The 24,335-nt window shown below is 36.6% G+C and overlaps 1 protein-coding gene across 1 annotated transcript in view; it reads left to right on the top strand.

Moving 5' to 3' along the window:
- Window positions 1-911: 911 nt before the first annotated feature.
- Window positions 912-24,335, top strand: part of LOC306849860 (calcineurin-binding protein cabin-1-like) — a 107,827-nt gene continuing 84,403 nt past the window's right edge. The window contains exons 1-20 of the mRNA XM_079385226.1: window positions 912-947; window positions 2,343-2,387; window positions 2,519-2,614; window positions 3,965-4,078; window positions 4,219-4,353; window positions 4,998-5,178; window positions 6,540-6,669; window positions 6,794-6,943; window positions 9,084-9,499; window positions 11,155-11,326; window positions 11,572-11,702; window positions 11,795-12,012; window positions 12,609-12,681; window positions 12,798-12,985; window positions 13,157-13,288; window positions 16,556-16,753; window positions 18,313-18,555; window positions 18,740-18,893; window positions 19,007-19,119; window positions 20,886-21,038. Coding sequence (XP_079241352.1) covers window positions 2,385-2,387; window positions 2,519-2,614; window positions 3,965-4,078; window positions 4,219-4,353; window positions 4,998-5,178; window positions 6,540-6,669; window positions 6,794-6,943; window positions 9,084-9,499; window positions 11,155-11,326; window positions 11,572-11,702; window positions 11,795-12,012; window positions 12,609-12,681; window positions 12,798-12,985; window positions 13,157-13,288; window positions 16,556-16,753; window positions 18,313-18,555; window positions 18,740-18,893; window positions 19,007-19,119; window positions 20,886-21,038 — 3,000 coding nt within the window. The 5' untranslated portion in view covers window positions 912-947; window positions 2,343-2,384. The remainder of the gene's footprint in view (window positions 948-2,342; window positions 2,388-2,518; window positions 2,615-3,964; window positions 4,079-4,218; window positions 4,354-4,997; window positions 5,179-6,539; window positions 6,670-6,793; window positions 6,944-9,083; window positions 9,500-11,154; window positions 11,327-11,571; window positions 11,703-11,794; window positions 12,013-12,608; window positions 12,682-12,797; window positions 12,986-13,156; window positions 13,289-16,555; window positions 16,754-18,312; window positions 18,556-18,739; window positions 18,894-19,006; window positions 19,120-20,885; window positions 21,039-24,335) is intronic.

The following is a 24,335-nucleotide window of genomic DNA, read 5'->3' as shown; positions in this document are numbered from 1 at the left end:
GTGGTTTCTGGAAGTATTCCTGGGCCCATTTAGTAATGTCAATGACAGAATCATGCCGATGAGTGATGCGGTGATGCATCCTTCTCCTTTACCCACAGAGATTTCCCCAGTTTCTCTGAATCTTTTGATGATGTTATGCACTGCTGATGATGAGATTTGCAAAACCTTTGCAATTTGACATTGAGGAACGTTGTTTTTAAAGTACTCCACAATCTTTTTATGCACTCTTTCACAGCCAAATGTCGAGAGCGCATTTTTGTAGCGGGGAGATTCGAGTGGGGAGATTCGTGCTCGCGCATTATATTAATCTACTTTCGTGCTACAAAAATGCGCTCTCGACATTTGGCTGTGAAATAGCGCCATAGCAGAGCCTTCGTCCATCTTTACTTCTGAGAGACTCTGCCTCTCTAAGGCATCCCTATTATAGCTGCTAATGTTACAGACCTGATGTCAATTAACTTAATAAGTTGCTAGATGTTCTCCCAGCTGAATCTTTTCAAAATTTCTTGCCTTTTTCAGCCTTTTGTTGCTCCTGTGCCAACTTTTTTGAGACCTGTAGCAGGCATCAAATTTGAAATGAGCTCATTTAGTGGATAAAAGTTAAAAATTTCTCTGTTTAAACATTTGTTATGTTCTATTGTGAATCTATCTATCTATCTATCTATCTATCTATCTATCTATCTATCTATCTATCTATCTATCTATCTATCTATCTATCTATCTATCTATCTATCTATCTATCTATCTATCTAATTGAAAAAAAATATATATCCTATATATATTTATTTATGAATCTCCAACGATTGTTTGAGAAATAGAACATTAAAAACTGAGATCTGACACGTGATTGGCTGTGTGCAGGCGCGCGTGTACTCACTCATCCAATCGCAGCGCTCGACACTGACTTCAGCGACTCTCCTCCGAGCAGAAGATCCTGCATGCAGCTGGTGAGTAGCAGCTCTCCATCAAAACAACATATAATGCAAACACAAAACACAAGTTTGCAGCTGGACTCACTGCGAAATTATCCTACATTTATAAAGTATCAGGAAATTGTGCGTTGAAAAGAAACGCAGTTTCTATTGTAAGGTCAGCTGGGCTTGTGATGCTAGCATTGTTAGCATGTTGTTGTTATTGTATGGTATGGGGTTGATAAACAGCGCTGTTAACAATAACACTACGATGTGTGCAACAACTCCGTTGTTTTGATGTTTTCGCGGCATCTGATGAATGTTTTGGTATTAGTTAATCAAGCTAACAGTGAAATCCGTCATGAAGAATCAATAAATGTGTAGATGTAAATGTAATAATATACAGTTAACGTTATATGATATACCAATATTTTTTTAAAGTTTAGTATGGCATGTAATTTAATAATATAATTAGTGCTGCAAAACGATTAGTCACAATTAATCGATTCAAAATAAGTTTGTTTACATACTATATGTGTGTGTATGCTTATGTTCATTTAAATACACACATGTATATATTAAAAAAGATATTTGTATGTAAACACTTTGTATATAATTATAAATATTTTACATATAAATCAAACATTTTTCCTTAATATATACATATATGTGTGTATGTATATACACATAATAAATATACACAGTACACACACATATATGTGACCCTGGACCACAAAACCAGTCTTAAGTGTAAATTTTTCGAAATTGAGATTTATACATCGTCTGAAAGCTGAGTAAATAATCTTTCCATTGATGTATGGTTTAGGTATAGGACAATATTTGGATGAGATACAACTATTTGAAAATCTGGAATCTGAGGGTGCAAAAAAAAAATCTAAATACTGAGAAAATCACCCTTAAAGTTGTCCAAATGAAGTTCTTAGCAATGCATATTACTAATCAAAAATTAGGTTTTGATATATTTATGGTAATAAATGTACTAAATATCTTCATGGAACATGATCTTTACTTAATATCCTAATGATTTTTGGCATAAAAGAAAAATCGATAATTTTGACTCATACAATGTATTTTTGGCTATTGCTATAAATATACCCCAGCGACTTAAGACTGGTTTTGTGCTCCAGGGTCACATATAGTATTTAAACATAAACTTTTATTTTGAATTGATTAATCACGACTAATAATTTTGCAGCCCTAAATATAATGCCTTTCTGTAATAGATTCTGATTGACATTTGGGTGGACGGTAAAGTCTTTTTCTGTAGAAAAAAATAGGAGATAGACATTATGAACTAGCACTGCTCAAATCAATTTAATGTGAGTGTTTTTTTTTTCATTTTTCGGTGAGTAGTCATATAGTGATTCTGATCCAGTTAATTTATTTGTATTTATTTTTTGACAACAAAAGATGCTGATGATTGGACTGAATGATCCTTAATAAATAAGAAACATGGTAAGTCACTCTATGTTTGTTATACTTTGTTATTATTAACCTAAACTTCCTCATATGAGCGTTTGACCTGCTTCTGTCATATTGTTTATTTCATTTGTTCACTGCATTCATGCATCTTCAACAAATCACAGATCCGGATAGCTGCTCTGAATGCAGCATCTCAGGCTGCAGATGAACATGAAGACGCCTTCAGACGCACTAAACCGAGTCAAACGAAGGAAGCCCAGGTGAGTCAGATGCTTTCAAGTAACTTTTTACTTTTTGGTCTGATTTTTTTAGTTTCAATGGAATTGTTTATTGAACCTTTTGGCTAAATGTACATGAAGACATTTGCATATGTGTTTTTTTGTTGAGTATCATATTGGATAGATCAGGCTTTAATAGCTTATATAATATAAAATAGGAGAGTATATGTAGCTCATATTTATTGAATACATTTTTTTTATTCAGAGGCCCAAACTGAGCAAAAAGTATGCAATTTGTTGTGGATGCTGATATTTATATGACCAAAGAGTAAGATGAAATTATGATTGCAGTCATTGCAAATCAGTGAGATCTTTATAACAGTATAGAAGACTACGTACATAAAATGCATATAAATATCAGTTGTCACTGTATAACTTTAAATAATGTGTCTTAATTTTTTATTGTGGGGGCAAAACATATAATGAAATGCAATACAATGATGATTGAGAGATGTACAAAATAAACCTTCATCAAAAGACTGATAGATCATTTTTAATGTTCACATTTCAACACAATCTTTTAAAAATGAATGCATGGATAATCAGGTAAACATAAGTTGCTTCAATCCATCTTGAAATATATATATATATATACACAGTATACACAATGGTGTGAAAAAGTGTTGGCCCCCTTCCTGATTTTTTTATTTTTTGCTTGCTTGTCACAACAACTGCAATCAAGCGTTTGTGATAACGTGCAATGAGTCGGTTACAGCGCTGTGGAGGAATTTTGTCTCACTCATCTTGGCAGAATTGTTGTAATTCAGCCACATTGGAGGGTTTGAGCATGAACCGCCTTTTTAAGGTCATGCCACAGCATCTCAATAGGATTCAGGTCAGGACTTTGACTAGACCACTCCAAAGTCTTCATTTTGTTTTTCTTCAGCCATTCAGAGGTGCAAATACTTTTTCACACAGGGCTATGTGGGTTTGGATTTTGTTTTCCCTTCAAAAAAACCCCCTTCATTTAAAAACTGCATGTTGTGTTTACTTGTGTTATCTTTGATTAATATTTAAATTTGTTTGATCTGAAACATTAAAGTGTGACAAATATGCAAAAAATAAAAAAAATCAGTAAGGGGGCCAACACTTTTTCATACCACTGTATATGTATAATATAAAAGTAATTATACTAAAAGACTTTTTACTTGTTTTAAAGTATGAACTGTCAGTCAGATGAAAGAAAGCATGATAACAGGCTTTTCATCAGTTATGGTCATGCTTATCATTTAGAGGCCTTTTTTGTTTATCAAATATGATACAGTAGGCATTATGGGGTTAATAAAAATAAAAGGGTTCAATCCAATTTAATCTTTCACATTTGTATTACAGGAGGCAGAAGCGTTTGCTCTGTATCATAAAGCTCTTGATCTGCAGAAACATGACAAGTTTGACGAGTCTGCCAAAGCCTACCATGAGCTCCTCAAGACGCCGCTGCTCAAGGAGGTACAGCAGATTCCTTCTGCTCTGATCAGTATAACATCTTACCATGAAATCCAGAATATCTTTCATTTTATATTTAGCTTTATTATTGCTTTCTATTTTTCAAAGGCAGTGTGTGATAAAAAAATTTTTTCTTGCACCAGGCAGTGGCATCTGAAGATGAGAAAGTTGGACTGAAGCATCCTGGGCTGATGTTGAAGTACTCCACCTATAAAAACCTGGCCAGTCTTGCTGTGCTCAGAGATGATTTAGACACTGCCATGGACTTCTATGTGCAGGTAAATGTGTATTTTGAACCAATCACAAAGTGTAAGTTGCATAATTTGTCCTGCATGCTCACTTAGCAATTGAATTGAATTACACTATCATTCAAAACCTTGGGGTCAGCAAGATTTTTAATTAATACTTTTATTTAGCAAGGATACATTAATTTGATCAAAAGTGACAGTAAAGGCATTTATAATGTTACACACGTTTTCTGTTTCAAATAAATGCTGTTCTTTTGAACTTTCTGTTCATTGTATTCAGGGTTTCCACAAAAATATTTAACAGCATAACTGTTTGCTGCATCCATAATATTAAGAGAGAATAATTTTTTGATCAGCAAATCAGCATATTAGAATGATTTCTGAAGGATCATGTGACACTGAAGACTGGAGTAATGATGCTGCAAATTCAGCTTTACATCACAAGAATAAATTACATGTAAAAACATATTCCAATGGAAAACAGTTATTTTAATTTGTAATAATATTTCACAATATTACTGTTTTTGTTAATCAAATAAATGCAGCTTTGGTGAGAATAAGAGACATCTTTCACAAACATTAAAACATCTTATAGACTCAAAGTGCCACAAAGTTCCATTAACCAGACAGTTTGGACACAGCTGAGTCTCTGACTGTATATATGTGTCTTGCAGGCTGTCATGCTGGACTCCACAGATGTGAATATGTGGTATAAGATGGGAAAGTTGGCTTTGAGGAAGGCCAGCATGCCTTTGGCCCGTCATGCGTTTGAGGTGGGCTTACGCTGTAACTCGAACCACTGGCCCTGCCTGGACAGTCTCATCACGGTCCTCTACGCTCTGAGTGACTACAGCTGTGAGTCAGAAACCTCTGCACAACTCTACAGCATACACCGTTCCCATGCTCACTGCTAGATGTGGATTAGAACTTTTGGAGTTTTGGAAACCAAAATGTTTTTGATTTTAGAAACCCAGATCTTCTAGAATCAGGGCACAGCTATTGCAGTCATCAGCTTAATTCATTAAATATTCATTATTTATTTTGGACTTAAAATCAAAATCGACTCTGCATGATTCATTAGTGCTCAGATTTATCATTTTTAATTAAAGCATCTCTGAAACAACATTTCTGCTAATTTACCCAAGGCTGAATAGACAAGGAAAACTAATACACTTTTTCTGCTAAGTAGAGAATACAGCAGTCCAGTTCTGGTAGTAAAAATCCAATTCATTTTTTCATAAAGACCTTGATTTTAAAAGCATATGCCATTTAAAGTAAGTCGGTGTGATTTCATCTCTGTTTATTACTGGATATTTTGCAGCAAAAACAAAATGTATGTACCGGTAAATAAATGGATGGATTAATAGATTAAATATATAGCGTGTAAATAGTTTCCCTCCAAAAAAAGCTTGATGATTTTACATAAATATTACAATAATGTATTTTAATATAGTTATTCAATTATAATACAAATAATTTTACAGTTGTATTAATATTTCTATAATCTTTCAATTTAAAATCCTTCTTTCTGCTACTTTGTAATGTCACAGGATTTTTATTTACTTAAAAATAAAAAATTGTTATAATAATAATAATAATAGTTGTTTTATAGCACTGGCCATCGGGAGCACCGGCCTGGCAGCCAATTTGGCCCGCTGCCCTACGTATTTTTGTTGTTGTTATTTTTGTTGCCTGCCGAATGTACTTAAGTGATTATTTCCGAATTCACCATTCAATAATATTAATTAAAAAAAACGAATGAAAATAATAAATCACGAATCAGTTAGTCTTGACTGGCATCGCCTCACGCACGCTCTGCGCATCCGCCAGAAGTTGGTAAGATAAAACTATAACATATGGTCCTAATGTAAGACTTAATTTTTTCTAATATAAAAGTATACTATGTGCAAACAAATTATTATGATGTGGTTGTTTTGCAACAAGGTGGAGATGAGGTTCTTATAAAGATAAATCTAACCAAGTGTGAACACCCAATTTTTTCAAGATTTTCTGAAATATATATAATGGAGAAATATACTCCTGGAGCCAAGGCCACTGAACAAGTAGGCGGTTACTGTTGTGAATGATATTTTATGTCGTCTTTGCAGGCATAAAGGTTTGTAGGTCTTTACCTTGATTTCCTGCCGCTAGCTTTTCATCATATTCTGAGTTGGCAGAGTAGTCATAGCATCATGTTCTGGTCTGTTTGTCCATAGGTTGTCTGTACTACATCTGTAAGGCTCTGGAGAAGGACACGGGTTACAGTAAAGGACGAGTGCTCAAAGAGAAGATCTTTGAAGAGCAGCCCTGCCTCAGACGAGACTCTATGAAGATGTTCTCCAAACTGTATGTTCCTTTTATTACTCATTCAGCTGAGCTTATAATAAGGAAATCCACCATTTGTACTGTTGAAGAAGAAACTTTGTAATGTTCATCACCCTGTGTCTGTGTGCATGTGTTTTGGCTGCAGTGATGTATCAGTGCAGTATGTGGATGTAGATGAGGAGGAAGCTCACAGCATTGTAGAGGAAGCGCTGGAGCTGAGGAGACAGAGACAGGCTAAACTCACACGGCATCCAGTAGCTGACCTGCAGCTGGTTCAGCCCATCAAATACTTCACGTGAGTCCATGCCATCATTAATCCACAGAGAGTTTTGTTTGAAGGAATATCATGGGTTATTATCAGTAACATTATTTATTTGATTTATTTATGTCTATTGACTGCTTCTGAGACAAATTAAAAAGCAATTGATAGTTTGATGTTTCATCATTGACGGTATAAAATAAATCAATACTCCTCAAAATTTATAGATTATTCTCCAATGCACATATATTTATACCGGCTGACAGATTTCTGCTTATTTTTACTTGAGTTACTTTACTTTTAGTCATTTAGCAGACGCTTTTATCCAAAGCGACTTACAAATAAGAAAAAGTAACTAAAACTAAAAGTTAAAACTCTGTAAATACTATCTACTCACACATTTAAGAAAATACAGAAATTAAGTAAAATTGACAAATGCATACAACAACATTTCAATAGTAAACATATAAATGAAAATAAAATAAAAATAAAAAGCGATAAAAATCCTTTACCAGTGTCCCAGCCCGGTGGAGTCGCACTATTTTACTGTCTACTGCTCAAAAGGCCTTTTTTTTTTTTTTTGTTAAACTTTCTTAAAAGAAGTCTCCTATGCTCACCAAAGCTACATTTATTTAATAAAAATACAGTAAAATAGCAATATTGTAAAGTTTTACTACAGTTAAAAATAACTGTCTTTTAGTATATAAAAAATATATTTTATTCCTGTGATCAAAGCTGAATTTCCAGCATCATTACTCCAGTCTTCAGTGTCACACGATCCTTCAGAAATCAGTCTAATATACTGATTTGGTGTACAGGAAACATTGATTATTTTTATTATTTTATAAATTATTATTGTGCTGCATGGTATTTTTCTGAATTATTTAATGAATAAAAAGATTTAAATAGAACATTAAAAAAAAAAAGATCAAAAGTGACACTAAATACATTTTAATCATTGCTGAATAAGGTTTAATTTCTTTCAAAAAATAATAATCTTACTGACCCTAGTTTTTTGAATGGTAGTTTATATCGCTCATCTCTAGTTAAAGCTCAAATTAAATTGAATACAATTAAAATTAATTTAAATGTATTATTAATTTTTTTCTACTTATTAGGGCTGCACGATATTGGAAAAAACTCATATTGCAATATTTTTGTTTTCTGATTTTTTATATATTGCGATATGAAAAAACAAAAATCACCAGATGACTTATATCAAGGAAAAAAATATCAATGATTGGGGTGATTTTGTAGGTGAGTAAATCAGCATAGAAAATAAACACATTACAAGCATAGATATAATAGAACAAAGAAACAAATGAAATAAACTGTGCTTTATATTTTTCAGGTAATTCTAACAGTATTCAGGTACAGGAATTTAATAATCAAATGTAAAATAACACTGCATAGTCTTCACTGTATAAATTAAATCCAATAAATCTGTGTTAAATCTACAAAGGTGATTTTTGTTGTTTGATTAACATTCATGACACAGAAAGTCTCAGGAACATTAAACTGCTGTGAACCAATAAATTGTTATACATGCATTTTCTTTCTCAATTGTTTACCTTCACCTAAGCCATAAGCAACTGTGTTTACAAGGATACTTGCAGAGACATGCATTTTGACATAAATTTGCGTGTATGTGTCATTTCAGACACAAATAGACATGAGATGAACGGAATTCAGTGTTCACGTGCATCTGAGTGGCTCTCACCATGTCTAAACCGGACGCGAGCGGCGTGGTGCAACAAAATACTGTAGATCCCATTATAATCAGTGAGGCTGTCTACACTGGATGCGGCGCAACAAATCCTGACAGTAAACTGATGCCACGTTCTATTTATGACGTAATGTTACTGACACGAACTTCAAATTATTTGCAACGGTCGCTTTGTCGTGTCCAGTGTAGACCGACTCTAGCTGTTGAGGCGCGTCCGGTGTACACATGGTGTCTGTGTGTGAGCAAAGAAAATGATCAATATAAATATAAAGATCTGTATACTAAACATGGTGATAATCTCGGATGCACACCATCGCGATATCGATGCTGAAACGATATATCGTGCAACCCTACTGCTTAATAGATATTATATATCATTAATAATATATATTACTAAATATTCTAATATTATTTTGCTGTGTATCTGTGTGATGCATCTTATCCGTATAGGTGGAAGAGTGTTGGGGAGAGTTTCTTGGCCATGTACAAACACCAGAACGCTTGTCTGGTCCCACGACCTGACTTTGGGCGACGCATCGACCTGTCAATGTACCACGACCCGGACTGCCTAGTGCAAACGCCCACCAGCACTCCAGCACCCGCCACTGCTGCTTCAGACCCTCCTCAGCCCCCCATACCCATCAGCATACCTCAGGCCCCCCTTCCTCCTCCGCCAGCTCCCAGTAGCCCGATTGCCAGTCTGCCCCCATCCACCGAGCTCCTTTTCCAGCCGCTGACCCAGCCCAGCGCTGCTTCAGGAGTACCGCAGAGTCAGAACATCATTGAGATCACCACTACAACCACGGTCACCACTACTGCTGCCACCGGAGCTGAGGAAACCACTGTTACCACGCTTGCTACTGCTGGTCAGTGTCAATGTAGACGTGACACATGCACATGTATGCAATCTTACACCTGCAGTGTTTCAGAGCTTAGGATGTGAGGATTCTTATCACAAAAAGATAGAAAGTGCCTTAAAAATGAATAGTAAAATCAAACTGTAGTTTATTTATTTTAAGTAATTTTTAATCTTTTTGTTTTGACATTTTGATTCTGGATTACAAAGCAGATTGTCTGTTGACCTTTGAGAACGATTTAAGGATTTGAAAATAACGTTTAAATTCCATTACGTGTTTTCATGCGTTTCAATTATTGCTGCGTACATTGTGTATCATAAATGTTCAAATTAAGATACTGTAAAAGCAACATTTTTCGATTGGAATTGCACACGATAAATGTTCCTACCATCTGATAGTTAAAAAAAGAGCTGTCTAGTGTGTTACATATTGCTATAATTAATTTCTAATTCAGTTTGGATGCTTTCATTGTGACTGGGATACCAAACATTTTAAATGTACTCCATGCATAATTTAGCGCTCAAATCATAATACTTTTATTTAGTACAGAAACATTAAACTGATCAAAGTTGCATTTAAAGTGCCCCTATTATGTCTTTTTGAATATTACCTTTCATGCAGTGTGTCATGTAGCAGTATGTGAACATAAACTTTCTGCAAAGTTGTGAAGCTGAAAGTGCACGATATATAAAGTTATTGTCTATCAAATAAAAGTCGGCTCGCAATCGCCTAAACGAGTCGTTAGGAATTAGAATCTTTATCTGTTACGGCTGTACGTCACGAAGTAACACGTTTGCATAATGTCCACCCATGGGCTGTCATTCGCGCTGTACGCGGTGGACCGATCACAAAGGACTGCGCCATCTGACCAATCACAGCAGCGAGGGCTCACGGAAAGGAGGGGTTTAGAGAAACTGATTCTTTGAACTGCTTTGCACGAGTCGTTTAGGAATCATTTAGAAATAAGGTAAAATTAAAGCTATTTTTTGAGAAAACTAAAGTGTTTTTTTTTTTTTTACCTTGGATGCATGTAAACCTGTTTTAGGAGAATCATAAAACAATATTAGCAACCTCAGAAATGGCATAATAGGGGCACTTTAAAGACATGTATAATGTCAATGTAAATGCTTCTGTTCATCAAAGAATCCTGGAAAACTGTATCATGCAACTATTAAACACCACAACTGTTTTCAACATTTATAATAATCAGAAATGTTTCTTGAACAGCAAATCAGTATATTAGAATGATTTCTGAATGATCATGTGACACTGAAGACTGGAGTAATGATATTGAAAATTCAGCTTTGCGTCACAAGAATAAATTATTATATATTTTAAAATATATTGCAATAGAAAACAGTTATTTTGAATTGTAATAATATTTTACAATATTACTGTTTTTATTGTATTTTTGATCAAATAAATCAAAAACATGAAAAAATCTCACAAACCGCAAACTTTTGAACGTCGGATAGTGCATTTGATGAAAGTGTTCATGCAGACACCACTGAAGACAACCACCCTGTACATTTTACACACTCATTTAAAGTGACAGACCTTTTTGAAACGTAGGATTACAGCAGCTGTAAAGAACTTGAATTCAAGAGCATTTCAGCATTTGTTTATATATGACCCTGATGATGTCATTGCTCTTCACCCTACAGCTCTGGATGCTGCCTTGAATGACAAAGTGAAAAAAGGCACCAAGAGAAAACGTGTGGTAGAGGACACCGTAGAGACGGCGAAGAGGCGCTCGGCACGTGTCCGCAACACCAAATGCAAGAAAGAAGAGAAGATTGACTTCCAAGAGCTCCTGCTCAAATTCCTCCCCTCTAGGTGTTTATTTTAATATTTAAAAAAAACAGGGGTTTGGTTCCAACCTGCTGTGACCATATCAAGCAATGCACTAAAAGACATTTTACCCGTTTCTATTTTTGTTTTGTCATGCTGAGTGAATCCTAGCAGTGAAAACACGCTCGACTGAAATGTTAGTTTGAAGTTGTATATTAGACTTCAAACATGTCCTTAGAAAGTCAAGAAAGTCTTCCTTTATGTCACATTGACTTGAGCTTTATTTCCAGACTGAAAAAGTTTGAAGATGATGAAGATGAGGAGAGTCTGAGTAACATGGACTCGCAGTGTGACAGCAAACCTGATTCCCAATTGAACCGTGGATGCAACTCCTCTGAGTACTTCGTCTCTATGGAGTCAGGTACAGAAACTGCGGTTTTCTTATTAGTCACAGTTTTATTTCTTTCTGCATCTCTTTTTTGATTTTTCTCTCTGTTCTTCATGGTTCCTCAGAGCGTAAGGAAGTGCATGCGTTCCTGCTGGCGAACATGCAGAATGGCGGCATCCTGGAGCTGATGATTCGGTATCTGACGGCGGTGGGGCAGAAGTTTCTGGAGGAGTGGCCATCGGGCCTCACCGTAGTGGTGCTGGATCTCTTCAGCTGCTGGAGGAAACACAGCGCTGGGCTGCCAAACCCACTGCTCAGAGATTCCAGCAACCAGCACATAAAGGTGAGCCTGTTTGTGAAGTTCGTGCCAGTACAACTTCGAAAGCTATTCATGGTTTTGTTTGAGGCAGATTTCCATGTGCAATTTAGCTTTCATGTTTGAAATCACATTAAAGGGATAATTCACCCAAAAAGGAAAATTTGCTTTTAATTCACTCACCTTCAAACCATCCAAGATGTAGGTGACTTTTTTTTTTTTTTTCTTCAGTAGAACAGTACAGAAGATTTTTTACTGAAACCAAGATGATAATGGTGATTCATAAAATACAACTCAATGGTCATTAAAAAAAAGTGTATTTTATTGTGTTTTAGGGGTGGGCGATATACCAGTACACACGATTAACTGGTAGAAATTTGTCAACCGGTAGAGATTTTGAACTACGTGGTCACAAAAACTTATCGTTTGCACATGTTTTTAAGCATTGTTGTTTAAAAACAAGTGATTTTAATCCATTGAAATGCAATCAGCAGCGAAAGAGAACTATTTTCGCTGTATGCACGCTCTGTCTGAGAGACTGTCAGAGAGGCATGCGCACGTGAAGACGGAGTGATTTTTGCCGCTTTATAGGCCTTGAACAGTTAAATACTGTTATGTCACAGGAAATGATGCTGATGTGTCTCTGCTGTCTGGAGCTGCAGTTGGAGCAGAAGTCCATGATGAAGGGCAAGAACAGTAAGAACATCACACTCAGTCAGACATTTGTGTTGTGACATCAGGCACTCATATGCAATAATAGTTCACACATCATGAAAAGGAATCACACCAATGCCATATGCCTGTATTTACAGTGTCTCAGAGGAAGACCGTGTCTGGTTCAGGAAGGGATTGTGGGGACGCTAATGGTCCAGAGACCCGCTTTCAGACAGACATGTTCCTCCTGACCATGGCCTCCTCTCAGAGAGATCTGTTTGAAGGCGACTGGCTCTCTTTTGCTGTCAGAGTTCACTGGCTCAAAGCACGATACCTCGCCTTTCAGGTAAGAGAGCTCAGTTTCTAGACACAGAATCAACAGTAGTATCATTAAAACACATTTGGTTATCTTGACTAGTGCTGACTTGCATATAGATAAGAGTATATTTAGAGAAATTACATTTACAAGTTTTTGCCCTGTGGACATGACTATATGAATGTGAATTTGCTGTTTTAGGGTGACATGGAGGAGGCACTGGAGTGTTACGACATGTGTGTCGGTCTGCTGAAAGGTCAGACAAGTGAGATGGAAAAAATCACCATCCTCCTGCCCAACCTCAGTGTGGACAATGCCATCTCTATAGAGGAGGTACAGTACAAAAGAAGTTGATCTCTCAAGACACTGTCACCTCTGTTTCATAGAATTTCATAGAAGAGTAGAAGTACAAACATATTTTTTATATTTGTTTATACTACGCATTCAAGCATTCAACTACAAGACCGTTGAATGCTTGAATCTGATTGGCTGACGAACGTTCTGAGGTGTGCAATTATTTTCAGGGAAACGCACGGCGAACGTAGTTCCAGGCAGCTTTCTTGACCGCATTACAGTTCCATATCACTTCGCATCGTTGTCAGCGCTGCCCTGACGATTTTATCAGTTAGCCTAGTGTAGCAACTTAAAGGCTACACATGACATTTCTCACTAGCGAGGTAATAACAGCGCTGCATCTTAAAGCAGACTTACAGTTTAGAGACGGTGCTTCAGAACACTGTTGAGGGACACACAGAGGTAGCCTAATTCATACAAGCTCTCTCTCTCTCTCTCTCTCTGTTTCTCTTTCTCTGTGTCTCTGTCTCTCTCGCTCTCTTTCTAATAACTTCATTATTAACTGCATTAGTCTGCTATCAACGGCTCAAGCCTCCATTGCCAGCTTTAAAATGACGTTTTGGAACTAGCAAAAGAGTCGTTGGATGAGATGCGGAAGAAATAATCCTACTCACAATAGCGATTTAAGTAGAAAAACCGGACGAATCCCTTGAAATATATAATCTGATTGATGTCTTGAGGTATGGCAACCGTAGTATAAGCGGAATAATTGACTCCGGACCGTTGAATTATTAGAAAAATAATGCACACCCGAGGTGTAACGGCCACTCCGCTTCGCGTCGTGGCCGCATCACCACCTCGGGTGTGCATTATTTTTCTAATAATTCAACGGCCCGTCGTCAATTATTCCTTACTTAATGGCATATTTTTTTTATGACTGAAGGCCAATAACACTGATACCAAGTAATACAGATTTTCCTATAAACAATTTTCCCCTAACATTTAACCATTGACTATAGCCATTAAACATTGCATTATAATTAAGAGCTATCAATTTGAACATTTATTAGACTTTAAAAATTCTAATTTTAGTCTAATTTACAATCTTCACATAAACCCATTATAATAATTGTTATATACCTGTGCCCCTCAGGAGAAATATACAGAAATTCAATAAAGTTATTAAACTCTAATTCTAAACTAAATACAGATAATTACTTACAGCTATATAAAAGTTATTGATTTCCCCTCACAGCAGCTGGTTATTAGGTTATTTGGCTGCTATTTCTTTAAGGGATGTCGCTGCTGAACGTGACGCAGATCTGACACGCATCGTATTTTCTCTCAATTCTCTTTATCTTTTCTGACCCATTTCAGTCTCTACTAATGAACTGACGAGTTGAATCGGGTGTGTTAGATGGGGGAGACAGTACTAGGATGCTTTTAAGGCAGCCTTTAATCGTTAAATAATTTTAATGCGTTAAACTGAAAAAATTAATCGCCTGCGTTAACGCGCTAATTTTGATAGCACTAATTTATAATGTATAATAAAGACAATATTATAATAAAGACATTATCATTTTTTTTTTAAATTCTTTGAAAGAATCTTGAAACGGTTACATATATGCAAGTAAAAAATATGAATATAAATATTTTGAAGGGAATAATGTACTCCCTTTTCTGACCCCTACAATTTGATTCTTTTGAGAATACTACATTTAAAATGTCCTGGTTACACGGTATTTTACAGTATGTGCTTTTACAGCGCACTTACTCGAGAAAGTACGGAGTAATATAAGATTTTACATGTAGGTTCAGGATTAGTACCTTCTTATTACCCTCTTAGTGTAGTTATTATAACAAGTACAGTGGTGTGAAAAAGTGTTGGCCCCCTTCCTGATTTTTTATTTCTTTGCATGTTTGTCACACTTTAATGTTTCAGATCATCAAACAAATTTAAATATTAATCAAAGATACACAAGTAAACACAACATGCAGTTTTTAAATAAAGGGTTTTTTTTTATGAAGGGAAAACAATCCAAACCCACATGGCTCTGTGTGAAAAAGTGTTTGCCCCCCCTGTTAAAACATAACTGTGGTTTTTCACACCTGAGTTCAGTTTCTCTAGCCACACCTGGGCCTGATTACTGCCACACCTGTTCGCAATCAAGAAATCACTTAAATAGGACCTGCCTGACAAAGTGAAGTAGACCAAAAGATCCTCAAAAGCTACTCTTCATGTTGAGATCCAAAGAAATTCAGGAACAAATGAGAAAGAAAGTAATTGAGATCTATCAGTCTGGAAAAGGTTATAAAGCCATTTCTAAAGCTTTGGGACTCCAGCGAACCACAGTGAGAGCCATTATCCACAAATGGTGAAAACATGGAACAGTGGTGAACCTTCCCAGGAGTGGCCGGCTGACCAAAATTACCCCAAGAGCGCAGCGACGACTCATCCAAGAGGTCACAAAAGACCCCACAACAACATCTCAAGAAAACTCCTGAAGGACAATGTCCGGCCATCTGTTCGTGGCCTCAAGCTGAAGTGAACTTGGGTTCTGCAGCAGGACAATGATCCAAAACACACCAGCAAATCCACCTCTGAATGGCTGAAGAAAAACAAAATGAAGACTTTGGAGTGGTCTAGTCAAAGTCCTGACCTGAATCCTGTTGAGATGCTGTGGCATGACCTTAAAAAGGCGGTTCATGCTCAAACCCTCCAATGTGGCTGAATTACAACAATTCTGCCAAGATGAGTGGGCCAAAATTCCTCCACAGCGCTGTAACAGACTTCATTGCAAGTTATCGCAAATGCTTGATTGCAGTTGTTGCTGCTAAGGGTGGCCCAACCAGTTATTAGGTTTAGGGGGCAAGCACTTTTTCATACAGGGCCATGTGGGTTTGGATAATAAAATACTTAATTCAAAAACTGTACGTTGTGTTTACTTGTGCTATCTTTGATTAATATTTAAATTTGTTTGATCTGAAACATTAAAAGTGTGACAAACATCAAAATCAGGAAGGGGGCCAACACTTTTTTTCACACCACTGTATATAGCATGTACATGTGTAACAGGACTGTCAAATAAATAGCAACCAATCTGATGTCTTGCGCTTTACATTTTGGAAAAACTAAGCAGTTTTTTGAGTTTCCATTAAACTGGTCTGGGTGCTAGATTATGTCTGCATGGTAGATCAGACTTTATTTAAAAAAATAAATAAAAAGGCCAAGGTCCAGATTTGCATTATATTGCTCCTTAAAGTACAGAAGAATATAAATTGTTTCTTTCTCATTGCTCTGTTTAGATTGAGAAGAAGTTGAAGTCTCTAGAGCGATGTCAGTCTCTAGAGGAGATCCAGAGACTGTTTGACACAGGAGACTACCAGTCTGTGGTCCGTCTGCTGCAGCCCACACTGAGCTTCGGCCCCGGCTCGGCACGAATGAAGCCTCTAGATTACATCAGCTCTGCTCCTGAGAGACCAGCACAGCTGTTACTGCTGCAGGTAAAACACACTTCCTGCAAAGCCTGTATGTATAATGCATCACGAAGTTATTATTAATGCATTATAAATTATTCATATTGCCTAATATTTATTTATTTATTATGTAGCTTTGCAAGTTTAGCAGCATAATGTACAGTCAGTAGGTCATTAATGCAAAATAAACCCCTTCATGATAATTCAAGAGTCCTCCACTTTGCGTCTGTGGTCGTTCTGTCAGGGTTTACTTTGCGGTAATGACCACCTGACTGTACTTTATCCCTTCTGCACAGCAAAATAAATGAAAAACATTTGTTTGTGCTGGTGCAAACTGTTAGAAATAGTACTGTCAGGATTTACTAAAGGCACGCAGTGAAGAATTAGCACTGAAAAGTGCCTAACCTTATTGAAAATGTTTCCCTTTCAGACGCAAAATTTATGGGAGGAGAGTGTTAAAAATGAATCACGCAACGTGATTTACTAACGTTTGCTTTCGTAAAATTACTGGTATATGCGTATATGTCTTAAACTATTTTGCGCTTGAAATGGCTGCATTTGTTGTTGCTAGGAGGAGGCACAGAGAACAGAGCGTGGTAGAAGGGAGAGGATTTTTTTCCACAAGTATTAATTTATTTGGAATGCCAGGAGAACACATTATCCGAATCAGAACATATCCTTTGACTAATTTGTGCTGCGCTTGGAAAGTTGCATTGGTCATTATGGAAATGAGATGGTGCGTCTTTGTTCTTTAATTTGCACATTGTCAGTAAATCACCCGCAGAACTTTTCACATACATCGGCGCTGTTTTGGAATTGCGTTCTCGTGCTAATTTGCCCCGTTTAGTAAATCTGGCCCTAAATTGATTAAATGTAACGTTATAATGTTACAAAAAATTCAAATTTCTTATAAATTAAACTTTTCTAATCAAAGAATCCAAAATGTATCACTGTTTCCCTAAGAACAGTAATGATAAGCATCAATAAGCATCAAATCAGCATATTAGAATGATTTCAGAAGGATCATGTGACACTGAGGACTGGAGTAATGATGCTGAAAAATCAGCTTTGAACACAGGAATAAATTACATTTTAAAATATATTCACTTATATTGTAATAATACAAATTTTATTTTAGTTTTAATCAAATAAATGCAGCATTGATGCTGTTTTTTAAAATGTTTTTAGAAGTCTCTTACCTACTCCAAACTTTTGAAAGGAAATATATGATGCATTACAATGTATATAATTAGGCTTTATGAATACCTTTTGTACTGCAGTGTATATAGGCTTCAAGTAAAGTTACTGCATTGTCTCATAAACCCATCATATTTTTCTCACAGCCATACTGTGGACGTGGATCAGTTCGATTCATATCAGAGCTCAAAATGATAGAGCCATCATTTTAAAAGCTAGTTATTATGGGAATAATGACTAGCTTTACTCAAAGTGTGCAATATCCCATTTGTCTTAAATGTGACACGTATGACCGAACATTTCCTCAACCCTCAATTCTACAAAAGTGTGGTGCTTTCAGACACTTGACCTGTTGACCCCACATCCGTCTTTGTTTTTTCTCTCCCCAGAGCTCGCTGCTGCGGCTGAAAGACTATAGCTCCTGCCTCGAGACATCTGAAGTGTCTCTCAATGAGGCCATACAGCACTTGAACTCTGCATTACCCAGCAGCCCCTCTGCAAAGGAGGAGTGGGTGTCCACCGTCACGGCCCTGCTGAGGGGCGTCGAAAGCTGCATCACGGACAAGCCTGAGCTGCTCAGTCACAACCCACGATCTACAAACCTCCCGCGCCTCGCCAACAACCTCATACAGGTCCGTGTGGATTCATGGGAGCATGTTTGTTGCTATGCGATCTTAATAATAAGAAATGTTTCTTGAGCAGCAAATTAGCATATTAGACTGACTTCTGAAGGATCATGTGACACTGAAGACTGGAGTAATTGCTAATTGGACTAATCTAATTTTTTTACCTACTGTTTTTGTGTTCATTTTCTAGTTGATAGCCAACAGCATGGTCTTACCTGATGACCCCAAAGAGGCTCATTTCTCATCACTGCTGCCATGGATTCTGCTGTACCACCTCATCAAACAGGAAGAGGCAGCCTTTGACTGCATGCTGAGGCAGCACATCACAGATGAGGATGATGATGGTATGAATAAAGAAAGATAACAGCATTTCAGTTTAGTTATTATCTTAATATGTTATTATCTTAGTATGTTCCAGTGTTGTTGACACAGCTGTGTGTGTGTTTGTGTTCTGTAGAGGATGATACTCCATTGCTGCCCTCCTCCCTCATGCTTCTGAGCACGGCTCATGAATACCTGGGCCGTCGCTCCTGGTGCTGCAACTCTGATGGCGCTTTACTCAAATTTTTTGTGAGTCTCATGCAATATCATGCCGACACTTGTTTCTCTGACATGTATCTGTGCTTCTGTAATCAGGACCTGACTTTTGTCATGGGTATTATGAATTATTTTAATACTTTCACATGACATTAATAATATTGTACATTTAACTTTTTAAACACAGATAGACTTATTTAAAGGGCATTAATTACCCTCATGTCGTTCCAAACCCATAAGACCTTCATTCATCTTCGAAACACAATTTAAGGGCAGTCGTGGCCTAATGGATAGAGAGTTGGACTTGTAACCCGAAGGTCGTGGGTTCGAGTCTCGGGTCGGCAGGGATTGTAGGTGGGGGAGTGAATAACCAACACTCTCTCCACCCTCAATACCACGACTGAGGTCAGACCCTTGAGCAAGGCACTGAATCCCCAACTGCTGCCCACTGCTCCGGGTGTATGTTCACTACTGTGTGTACACTTGGATGGGTTAAATGCAGAGCACAAATTCCGAGTATGGGTCACCTTACTTGGCCACACACCACTTTCCTTTCCCCTAATATATTTTTGTTGAAATCCGAGAGCTTCGATTCACAAAAATGATTCTTGTAGCTTCATAACATTAAGGTTGAACCACTGATGTCACATGAACTATTTTAACAATTTCCTTACTACCTTTCTTGGCCTTGAACGTGTCAGTTGCGTTGCTGTCTACGGAGGGTCAGAAAGCTCTCAGATCAAAAATGTCTTAATTTGTGTCCCGAAGATGAACAAAGGTCTTACAGGTTCAGGTTTGGGGTGAGTATGATTTTTGTAATAATAGTGTTTTTAATAAAATCTCTTTTGCGCACCAACTCTGCATTTATTTAATCAAAAGTACAGTAGAAATGTGAATTTCTATGTGAATATATTTTAAAATGTATTCCTGGGATGCAAAGCTGAATTTTCAGCATCATTGCTCCAGTCTTCAGTGTCACATGATCCTTCAGAAATTATTGTAATATAATGATTTGCGGATCAAGAAACATTTATTATTATTATTATTATTATTGAAAACTGCTGCTTAATATTTTTTGGAAATATGATGCATTTTTTTCTGGATTCTTTGATGAATAGAAAGTTCAAAACAGCATTTATTTGAAATAAATACTTTTGTAGCATTATAAATGTTCTTACAAAATGTCACTAATAAAAATATGAATTACTTTCAAAAATAAATAAATATATATATAAATAACTGACCCCAAACGTTTAAACAGTAGTTGAAACAGTAATGCACAGCACCATTTAAAGAAGACATCGGATGAAATTTTCACTTTCTTAGCTTTGTTTGCATGTAGTTACATTTCTGGCATGTCTGCCAGTTCAAAAAAGCTGAAAAACATGAAGCCAGTTTGTTATGAACTGAGTTTGAAACTCATCCAGCGAGCTGTTTGCTTCCAGTGTCTACGTAGATAGCTAGCTATTTGAATAAGACCACTTCCGAGCCATACATGGAGTCCAAGGCAGCAATTCACATATCTTGTGTGTGTGACATGCCCCACGGAAGAGAGGAGTGGGGTGAGCAGGAGCTCATTATCATTTAAAAGAACATGCACCGAAGCAGGTCGCTGTGAACAGAGCTGTTTTTGACAATAAGAAGGGTGTTGTTTTACACAACCATTGAGGAATTTTAACCATAATATGTCACATTTCATGAAGATCCTAAAGAATCATACTAACTTGTGGAAGATGGGCATCTGATGTCCCCTTTAACTAAGACCTCCTGCTGTCTAATGATCATGTGTCTGTTTTCAGGTGCGGGTTTTGCGGGAGAGGCTCTCGGGACATGAGAATCTGCCATATAAAGAGGATCTTGAGATGGCACTGGAGCAGTGTTACTTCTGCCTGTATGCTTACCCGAGCAAGAAAAGTAAAGCCCGATACCTAGAGGATCATTCTGCCCCACAGGTAACTCACTTGCAATGACAAGTGATTTGAGCATATTTTACACACTTAACCTTCTGAATGTCATTGATGTGCACAATTCATCAGTGCATGCAAGATAATAAAAGTTTGTTTTCATCAAAATGTTATCTCACTGTGCATTTGAAACAACATTTCTGTTCAAAGAACCAAATTGAATTAATCACCAATACAACCCTATATAATACCCTGGTTTGCTTGCAAATGTCATATAACAAAGTGAATCTGAATGTTTCTTTACATAAACATTCATTAATTTAGTATACTCTTTTATCCAAAGCAACTTACAAATGAGGAATACAAGAAGAAGTCTATTTAAGGGGTAGCTGACCAGAAAGTAAAATTATCCCTCTATTGAAAATCCACCAAATCCCTCATCCAGCCAAAACTGAAAACACATCGAAAAAGGCTGAATGGCTTTTTTTTTTACAGACAGTATTATTGATTCTTGACCCAGATATTAATATAATATATCGCCAGGTCCGTGCTGATTTAGGAACAATTTAGACTCAAGCAGACTTTTTTCAATGAATTTGATTCAATTTATTAAACTGAATCAACTTCCCAATTCTGCTTGATAGAGAAGACAGTCAAGGAGAGTGTGGTTGATTCACTTGTTTTTCTGTGCCTCTTCTCGCTCAATATACTTTGTGCGATCACTCAGTGTTTTCTGCCCACTAAACAGCTCTGAATGTGTCATGAACAACAATGACTATCACGCTAAACCATTACATGTTGGGAAAAACTGTAAATAATATCTGTAATATTTTAGCTTGGCTATGATCTGCTAGCCAATGGTTTTGACTTCGGTAATTCCCTAACATGACTTCGAAGTCTCCTGCATACTCATTTTATGTCTCGAATATCTAAGAAGCTTTAAAAAGAGAGAAGGAGAACTGTCCCTGTGCTAATGAAGGTAGGTGGATGATGGGTAGGATGAGTTGGCGGTCTGATTCAGCAATAATTCAGTGATTGATTATCTTGTGGCAGCAGGAGTCGCATTGATCATTTAGCCACCCACACACCCATTATGCAGCACTGTTCTGTACACAGGAAATGCTGTACACACCACCAAAGTACAATACCGAGGTGTTCTGCACCTATTCCTGTGTCTCTGGAGGAAACGGATTGTGCGGTGTAGATACTGCTTGTGTTTTTGCAGGCATCTAGCAGATATTGAACTGTGCTTAGTCTTTGGAGCTGCGAGTTACTGCACCACTGGAGGAAAAGAGAAAAACAAATCAACATTTCTCTTGACTTTTTCTTTAATTTTCAGTGAATTTAGTGTGTAATCCACAAAGGATACATGCAATCTTAAAATGCAGCGTACAGATGCTTTCAGCGTTCTTTTCAGAATCAATATCAGGACAAATGACTCGATCCTGGCTTTCTGATCAAATTAGCGAGTTTCAATTCATAACTCATTCAGAATTCCAGCCACTATCTCTTCTCTGAATGAATTAAGCAATGGTATAATCTGGTTTTATTCTCTTAACCATGTTCTAGGCTTCTGTCATTTATCTGATTCTGCATTATAAATCAAAACTAATCAACACAATTTTTCGGCCCTGTTATAGACAGTAGGTTTCTGTTTTATGTCACTCGTCAATATTTTCAAATAGTTCAGGGTAATGAAAAAAATCACAAAATGCAGGATATTACTGCATGCCTGATGTTGTTCATATTACTTTTACTCCTGAGGGGGACAAAGGAGTCTGTTCTCACTCACAGATTGAAAGAAATCTAACCCAGTTAAATCCATCTACTCGTGTGTACAGCAAAATCTAAAATGGTAAAAACTGACAGAGAAAGAAAAAATGGTTAAAATTCCATTGTCAGAGACAAAGTTTTAGTTTTAATAAAATGTAAGAAAAATAATCATTGTTATAAAACTGAAAAAAGTCACATGTAACAATGTCTATATATATATTAAATGCAGAAAATGCAGTCGCGGGAAAAATTACAGAGCCATGAGTTGCAGTTTTTTGGGCTACTTTTATAATGTACCACACCTGGCAACTTAAGAACTAAGAGGCGGATGTAATATCACAAACGACGTGAGTTTCAGCCAGAGTATACATGTTAAGGCTTTTACACAGCAGAAGTATGCATGTCAACAGCCACTATAGATTATATAAGATAATAAACACACGATTACAATATGGTTTGTGTGTGATTTTCTTGAGATTTGGATATTTTCATAACAATAATGAATGTGTACATCTGAAATGCTAATTTGTACAGAGATAAAAAAGGCTACAAATAGCCTATTTTATCATCAGTAAACGACCAAATTCCACGTTATCGCAAAAGGAAGTTATTACAACGCTTGATTGTAAAGTGAGTTTTGAGTAAAAGTGCACTATTGATCTCATATATTGTCTTATGAATCATGATGCTAATGTTAGATCTAATGCACTTGCAGAACAGGTCCGATTCTTCTTTATAATGCATTTTGTCATAATACTTCATATAAGGTTGCAAGAAAATGTTTTGTTGTATTTATTTAGAAATAATTTTGATAATAGTTGGGTAAATGTATACTGGGATTGAAGCGATGTGGCTTGGTAAAGAGCCACATTGTAAAAAGGCTGATAATGGCTGAATAAAAACAAAAGAATAATAAGGATTATGCCTCATACCTGGTGGAGGTGTGAAAGGTTCTGTTTCCTTAAACTAGTTTGGCATGCATTCATTTATTTCAACACATTTACAGGTAAATCCTAGTATTTTAAATTTGTGATTAATCGTAACACTATTATATATATATATATATATATATATATATATATATATATATATATACACGCACACACATACAGTGCCCACCATAAGTATTATTGCTCTGTTGGCTGTGGAGTCAAGACATTTACAAATATGATTAAAAGTTGAATATGAGACAAAACTACAGAATGTCACATTTTATTATTAGCCGTTTCAACACATACATGTTTTACCAAATAAAAAGAATAGCACTTTTAGAGTTCATCCCACTCATTGATGTGAGCATACGTATTGGGACAGTTGAACATAAGGCAGATATAAAAGATTAAAAGCTATTATTTAGTTGCAGATCCCTTGCACACAATCACAGCAGTGAGTCTGTGACCCATAGACATCACCAGACTCTTGGTCTCATCCTTTGAAATACTTTTCCCAGCCTTTAATGCAGCCAATTCCAATTGTTGCTTGTTTTGGGGAGTTTCTGCCTTTACTCTCCTCTCCAGCTGGTGAAGTTCATGTTCAATCAGATTTAAATCTGGAGATTGACTTGGGAAATCT

This window comes from Barbus barbus, assembly GCF_936440315.1.
Source record: "Barbus barbus genome assembly, chromosome: 29".
NCBI classification, from domain to species: Eukaryota; Metazoa; Chordata; class Actinopteri; order Cypriniformes; family Cyprinidae; genus Barbus; species Barbus barbus.
This window is presented reverse-complemented; position numbering and strand designations above follow the sequence as displayed.